This window comes from Dama dama, chromosome 26, assembly GCF_033118175.1.
Source record: "Dama dama isolate Ldn47 chromosome 26, ASM3311817v1, whole genome shotgun sequence".
Taxonomy (NCBI): domain Eukaryota; kingdom Metazoa; phylum Chordata; class Mammalia; order Artiodactyla; family Cervidae; genus Dama; species Dama dama.
The window spans coordinates 38,046,593-38,054,412 of NC_083706.1; the positions used below are offsets into that span (position 1 = coordinate 38,046,593).

A 7,820-nucleotide genomic window follows, 5' to 3' on the forward strand; every position below is an offset into this window, starting at 1 on the left:
GCAAAAAAAAAAAAAAGGAAAGGAGTTATTTTCCCAGAATTTGGAGTGCTTTTATCAGATTCTCTCCATCTGATAAAAACGGTGCATGTTTGGTCCAATTTTTGACCTTTAGATCTTGACAGTGTCTCTTTAAGTCAACAAAAGAACATGAACCATGTCCAATTCATTGTGCTCGAAGTCTGTGGTCATTCTCAGCTGTTCCTTTGCAGCCCTTCAAACTCCTGGGAGAGTCAAAGGTACACATTCCTGCAGCAGAAGGGAGCTCCCTGATGAGGTGTCTGTGGTTCGAATAGCTCTTCAGATGAGAAGAGCCCAATTTGTTCAAATGTTTGCTGCTAAGCCTGGCCATGGAGCCCAGTGAGCGGGGTCCTAGCGGCTCTTCTCTTCACTCAGTGGAGTGCATTGGGAAGTCATGTTCTGACGTCCCCTGGAAAGACCCCAATAGAATGAGTGTGGTCCCAATCAAATCACACTGACCCTTAGAGGGAAATAGGTGCGGTTGGGAGGACTCTGCACATCGAGATCAGAGCCTCTTTCATCTTCCAGGATGCATTCTCTCTAATTCTCCCAAATTCAAAAGCACTGAGTGTTTCTTGCATCAAGGGTTGAGTCTTGACCAAGGACACAGTAAGGACATCCTGATGATGACAGCTGCTGGCTGCCTGTCAAAAGGAATTGATGGGTCTAGGAGACGTGCTTGTCCTGTCATGACAGCAGGGCCAGAAAGAGAGGAGAGGCACCTAACATATCATGACTTTAAGGTGAGTGCCGAAAAACAGCAAAGGTGGAAAGTGGTCCACCTGTGGTAGGTGACAAAAAAATAATGCAACTGTCAGTAAAGCAAACAGGTTGATTATAAAGAAGTTTTGAAATAAGACTATTCACACTTCCTGGAGACAATAAAGGATCAGGAAGAAACTACTAGCTTCCAGGCTGTGCACGATAGAGTAAGACTGGCTATTTTTAGCCTTAGTTGTTCCTGAAAAAAAAAATTATGTTCTTTTTGTGACCTTTGATTTCCATGGCTCTTGTGAATAAGCCAGTGATAGAAATAAAGCTGCCTACTGGATCTTTAAGGTCTGCCTGGATCTCTCCCTCCTTTGAGGAATAAGCCCTGCAGAGCAATACAGCTGCCCTCTCTTTCCAGGGCAAATGTGAGGACTCCAGGTACTGCTGAAGAGCATCAAGGGACTTGCTTATTAAAGTGATAAGTCTGGAAGCATGGAGCATAGAATGAACTATAATGCTTCATCTGAGCTTTTCTTCAAAAGGAACATAATCTAGGCTCATCTATACTTCCTGGAAAAATATAACTAAAGCTGGTTTACCTCCGCTAAAACAACACTGCTGTACCAATATGTTGTCATAAACAAACGTTGGCACCGGAATTTCTTTCCTCAGCCAGCAATCATGATTATGTTTGGCCAAAGGCCATTTAAAATATACTTAGAAAAAAAATCTAAGGACTTAGGCGGCAGTACAGTGGTTAAGACTGCCTTCCAATGCCGGGTTCCAATGCCTTCCAATGTGGGTTCCATCCCTGGTCCAGGAGCAAAGATCCCATGTGTCTTGCAGCTAAAAAAAAACAAAATAAAACATAAACAATATTGTAACAAATTTAATAAAGACTTTAAAAATGGTCCACATTAAAAAAAAGTCTTAAATAAAGGAAAAGTTTAGAAACCATCAGAATTCTACTCTTCAGTTGGAAATATATTTGTCAGTTTTCTTGGGACAGTAGACCCTAAACCTGGACAAAGTTTATAGGCTCTTCCATACTCTGTTGACCTTGATGAGTTAATTTCATTTGTAGATGCCTTTTTCTTTATTAATTTATTGGAGAAGGCACAATGCAAAGCAAACTGATTTTATGTTGTCTTTTATCCCAAATCATATAACTTTAGGATATTCAATGTGATTGATCTGAAGATTCTCAAAGGAGGATTGTACACTTAGACTTTGTAATATTGTAAATTTCAGCAAGTCAAATGATTTTCTGATCATCTTATGGTGAAGTTAGAATCAGCAAGGAGAGGGATAAAATTCACAGTGCTATCAGCAGCAACTCCCATGTTCTCATAATATTAAAAAGCATTTGTCTTCACCAACAAAGGTGAAGCATCTGTCTTCACCTTATAAGCAGTGCTGATTCGAAAAGATGAGACATTTTTAATATTCAGAGAAGTTTCTGAATATTGAATGCTCAGAGAAGCTTCCAGAGAATATATATTGAATATGCAGATTTAGGAGGGGAAGCTTTCAAGAAGGGAAGCTGGAGTTAGTGGGAGTTCTTTGTATTGAGGACTAGCTTGGGGTTGCCTAAGAAAACAGGAGTCTGACTCAAATGGTTTCAAAGAGTTCCAACACCTGAGATGCTACAAAGATCACTATTCAAGCTGCACTCTGGTACCAGCTTGCTGAAGAACATGGAGGTGAGATACTTGGACAGGCCAGCTCTGGCCTCCCATCCAGGCGGGTCTCCCTTAGGGCAACACCAGCCTTTCCTTGGAAGGCCACATGTCCCAGCCACAGCTGCTGGGTGATGGTGGAGTTGTCCCCAAGCCTGTGGCTGTGGTTTGTTTTCTTGGTGAGCCATTCTCTCCACGCTATGACCCAGTGGCATTTCCTGCTTCCATTTTCATTTTCAAAGAAAACAAATGTTATCCTGCTCAGATTCCCAGGACTGAGACTTCCTCCCCTAGGGAAGACGTCGCCTTGCCCGGGCTCTTTGGAAGCCATCCTTCTGTCTGCTGTGCGGCTATTAAGCCTAGTAGCAGAGTCTTGAGTTGGACAGAAGGCAGACAGGTGTTGAGCAAGCTTCCCCCTCAGGCAGCTTGTGCAGGATGCTTTCCTCCGGATCTCAAACACCCACCCACTGGTATTCCCGTTTTAGGCCTCTCCGCAGCAGAGAGCAGCGCGCTCTGCACATGTAACTAGTACTTACTGAAACAAATACAACGGACAGGATCACTCTGAATGCCAAAGATATACTAATCTGTTTACACCACCCACTTCCAACTCTTCTCTGAAGTGATGTAAATAGTGGGTTTTCTGTTTGGGGGGGATTGTGATACTTATCTAATGAAACAAAAACCAAAGCAAGATCCTGAGCCGGTTGGAGCTGGAATTGCAGCCCTCCGCCCTCTTAGCTCTGCGTGACTGCCCATGTGTTCATCCTCCGTGTCTCTGTCCCTCCCAGGCCTAACAGCAATTTTCTCCAATTACTTCAGTATCCGTAAATATATTTAGCCACTCAAGGTATCCTCTGACAAGGTGCTTTCTGACGATTTTGTGGTGTTTCTAAATCAGATTGCTTTTCCTAAGATTAGGGAACCAAGTAACATTAAATAATAGAAGAAAGAAGCCGGCGGCTTTGAAAGATAAGGTATTAAAGCTATCCGGGATTAAATAAAAGCATTATTTGATAATAATATTGCATCTTTATAATGTATTTATTGCTCTCTATTGCCCCATATTTTATACATTTTTCTCTTCTTAATATCACAGCAGTGAGTTCCTAACCTTTTCAAATAAGATAATCACTTTTCACACCAAAACGGTTATCAAATACTCACCTGAACCTGTAATGGTAATCATACTTTATTAGCTTGAACACAAAACAGACCAAAAAAAGCTTCTCAGAACTTAGTTACACTTGTATCTAGAAGTACAATTTATCAATAACAGCATTTTGCATTTAAAAATAGCAGCACATAATCTACAAGGACATAATATTGATTTAGCCTAAAAACAATGCTTTCATGCACATGTAGATTCGCGGACCATTCAAGCTGTTTGCTGACCATAGGTTAAAGATAACTAATGCAGAAGGACCAAAGTTTATACCCTATGCTGTAGTTTCTATGAAATGATGCTTTTCCTCCAATATCTCTGGTTTTTAGGAAGCAATTTGTTTTGCCCTTAAAAAAAAAGATTAATCTAATTTTCTTAATCTGATAAAGTCCCTAGGGCATTAGGACTGTTTCCTAATTAAACAGTACTTTACAGAAAATCTAGAGCAAGACTCTGAGGGGAAGGAAAGCTGCTAACTTTGACTGCTAGGGTAGAAATCTCCCCTCACAAGAATAAAAATTGTATTGGATGAAACAGAACTGAACTGTGATCGTCTCTGTCTGCAATATGATTAATAATGCCTTTCAAAGAATTTAAACAGAGGCTTGTAGAGGATGCCTATACAAGGAGGAAGACAAGGCAAGTCAGTGAGCAAGGGCTGAACTCAGTCCCAGGAAAACAATGTTGCCCTTTCTGTTAGCTATATCGAAACTGGACAATGTTTTATCTAAGCCTACTGATTGAATTAGGTCAGACTAGCTCTGGAGGGAATTGGTTTTTAAAACACACACACATACACACACATATACAAATAAATGAAGACATGAGCAGCCTTTTAGTTTAGTGATTTTCTTAATGAGCATGGAGAGGCAAGCATTTGGAGAAAGAAAAAGTGTTTCCATTGCCATTGAAAGGGCTGCAAAGCATTGCCATTGGAAAGTATATTAAAGCATATTTAAGCAAAGCAAGAAGCAACTAGGCAGTTTTATACTTTCTGGAAGAGGCATATTAAATGCATAAAGAGAGAAACAGTGTAAGTAGAGTGGGAGATAGAGGAAATTGGGAAAGAGGAAAGTGGGAGGTGAGCTTGCCCAGAATTTCAAACTCAGAGGAGGAACTGTGGATTCTGGTCTTGGCTTTGGCTGGTTGGTTGGCTGTTCTTGGCACGAACGCCACCAGCTTATTCTTTAGTTTGCTCACCTCGGGACAGAGTTAGCTATTCTAACAAGATTGCATAGAACCTAATAAGTCAGTAATTTCACATTCATAAGCAGCTAGACATCCTTAGAGAATACATTAAGCAGACACTTGCATGAAATATTAATTTTGATATCATATTTTGGAGATGAGTTTTTTTATCTGACAATTAAAAATATAGCATAGATTATCAGCTATATGGAGAAATTACCTTCTTCCCAAATAATAAGAAAATTTAGCTATTATATCTATTTTAGAACTTTTATATGCAGAATTTTCTAGAATTGATATCAGACTTTCTACACAAATCTGCACTTATTTGATTCACTTGACTTTTCAGGATTATAAAATTTGAAAGGTCAAAACTTTACCATCATCATATATGTGGCATTCACACATAATTTATAAAGTATTCATTCTTATATTTTCAAAATGACTAAATAAACCATTATGTTAACCCATTGATCATTTCCTATACTTTCCAAACAAAAGATTGTGATATGAAAAAGTCTATTTCACATATCCACCTAAGAAAATATATGCATTTTCCTTCTTTCTTTTAATGTCAAAAATATGTGTCATCATTGTGCCACTTCCTCTGTTGCTTTCATGGATACAAAGAAAAAGCAAAATCTTGAAAAATCTTGAAAAAAAGTTATTTCCTGATTTAAGTCTTAACACTGTTGTTATTAATAGTACGCTATGGTAAGGTACCACCATCTGCTAAAAATTATACAGAAAATAAACTAAGAGTCCAAAAGTAAGACCAGAGTTATTAGAACAGACAGAATAGAAAGTGCATATATGCACACAGTACATCTCATTTTTTTTTTTCTTTTTCAGAGATGTATTCTATTTGGTTGGCTTTATGAGGATCCCATGAAGGATATAGGACCCTTGGTGCCCTAAGCCTTTTCTTCCTCAATGATCAATGAAGAAAAGGCCCTCTGTAACTTCTGCTTTGTTTGAATATTAATCTTGTCCTTTTGCATCAATTATGCAAGTAGACTAAAACAGGATATGGATATTCTTATTTTTCTGAGCTTTCCAGTTCCAGCTCTTTCAAACACACCTACTTAAATGTTGCCAGTGTGAAAATCCCAAGCTACCTGCTATGAATGAACTGTGATCCACCATATGCATCAGGAATAATGCTTTGAAATAAAAGGAAACTCGAAAGTTGGGAAACTCTTAAGTGGAGCATGGGTCTGGGTTTTTCTGTCATTTCCTTTTTTTTCCTTCTGTACAGGTGCCATGTGCATGACCATGCTGCCTCTAGTACCACAGGGAATACCTGCATATCAGAATGGGCATCTGAGAGGATGTGTTTTATAACCTCACAGGACGATGAGAGTAGTTTTATACCTGGGTCTTAATTTGTTCCAGGGGCTAAGAAGAAAGGGAGACATAGCTATGGTCATTATGCTCTGCTGTCTATGTGTGACTAAGATTTTATTTTTAATTTGTCAATCTTGGAATCTTTCAAAAGCTTGCACTGAGCAACAATTTTTTTCATCGCCTTTGAGCGTGTGTGTGTGTGTGTGTGTGTGTGTGTGTGTGTGTGTGTAATAGCTGTGAAATCAGACTTAAATGAAAATAGCTGCTTCTACAACAAGCTGGGTCTTCTCCGCTACAATTTTTCTCAGGGTCAGAATGTCCTGCCTTGTGTTGGGGTGGATGGAATCCCTGGCCGCAGCTTCAGAGGCAACCTGTGACCGCTGCAGCTTTTGGAGTGTGATGGGTAAAAAGGAGAGGGTGGGAGTGTGTGCGACAGGCAGACATACTAGTGGGAGGGAGTCAAATTGCTTTGAGCTAGGCTTGCAAATGTTCTATGTGGATGTTATCCTGCGTGCATGAGATGCCCGCAAGTAAACCCATCTCTGTTCTGTTCATAGTTCTAATGGCAAGTCTGTGTCGTGGTCCGAACCAGGTGGAAGACAGGTGCCCAAAGGCCAGCACATGTGGCATCGCCTGTCGGTGCACGTGAAGACCAACGAGACGGCCTGCAACCAAACGGCCGTCATCAAACCCCTCACTAAAAGTTACCAAGGCTCCGGCAAGAGCCTGACCTTCTCCGATACCAGCACCAAGACCCTTTACAACGTGGAGGAGGAGGACGCCCAGCCTGCGCGCTTCAGCCCTCCCAGCAGTCCTTCCAGGGCGGCGCCCCGCCGCGTGCAGACCGCGGCCAGCACGCCGCCCCTGCCGCCCCACCTGACGGCCGAGGAGACCCCCCTCTTCCTGGCCGAGCCGGCCGTCCCCAAGGGCTTGCCCCCGCCCCTCCAGCAGCCGCCGCTGCCGCAGAAATCCTTCCTGGACCAGCTGCAGGGCGTGGTCAACAATTTCAGCGCCGGGATCCCGGATTTCAGCTCGGTGCTGGCGGTCCCCGGGGCCGCGGGGAACGGGGCGCGGTCCCTGTTCCCGCCCCCGGCGCCCCCGCAGCACCTGCCGCTGCTGCCGCTGCCGCTGAGCCCCTTCGCCGAGGAGCCCGCCTCGCCGCCCGGCGAGGACGACGACGAGGACGACAGCGAGAGATTCAAGCTGCTGCAGGAGTACCTGTCCGAGCGGGAAGGGAACACGGAGGAGGACGAGCTGGAGGAGGAAGAGGAGGAGGGGGACCTGCCGGCGCCCAGCAAGCCCACCCCCGAGGCCTCGCCCGCCCTGACGCCCCCGTCCCCGTTCCGCGACTCGGTGGCCTCGGGCAGCTCCGTGCCCAGCTCCCCGGTGTCCGAATCGGTGCTCTGCACCCCTCCCAACGTGACCTACGCCTCGGTCATCCTGAGGGACTATAAGCAGAGCTCGTCCACCCTGTAGGGAGGAGGTGTCCCGGGGGGAAAAGCCAGAGGTGGTCGGTCAGGGGAGCCTGAGCATCTCCCCCGGAGAGACGTTGCGGGGGAAGCTGGGCGGGAAGCCGAGGCCGGAGGTGGAGTCAGGGAGCAAGGATGCTACGGCTGCTGCCGCCTTAGCAAGGCCAGCGCCGGAGGTGCTGGACTCCGCAAGCCAGAAAGGATCCAGGCAAGGATTGTCTTGAATTCAAAACCCTTCTCTGG

At 43.8% G+C, this 7,820-nt stretch overlaps 1 protein-coding gene across 1 annotated transcript in view; it reads left to right on the forward strand.

Moving 5' to 3' along the window:
• Nucleotides 1–7,584, forward strand: part of GRM1 (glutamate metabotropic receptor 1) — a 412,380-nt gene extending 404,796 nt beyond the window's left edge. Inside the window, exon 8 of the mRNA XM_061130176.1 lies at nt 6,666–7,584. Within this exon, the coding sequence (XP_060986159.1) occupies nt 6,666–7,584 (919 nt within the window). The remainder of the gene's footprint in view (nt 1–6,665) is intronic.
• Nucleotides 7,585–7,820: the final 236 nt, after the last annotated feature.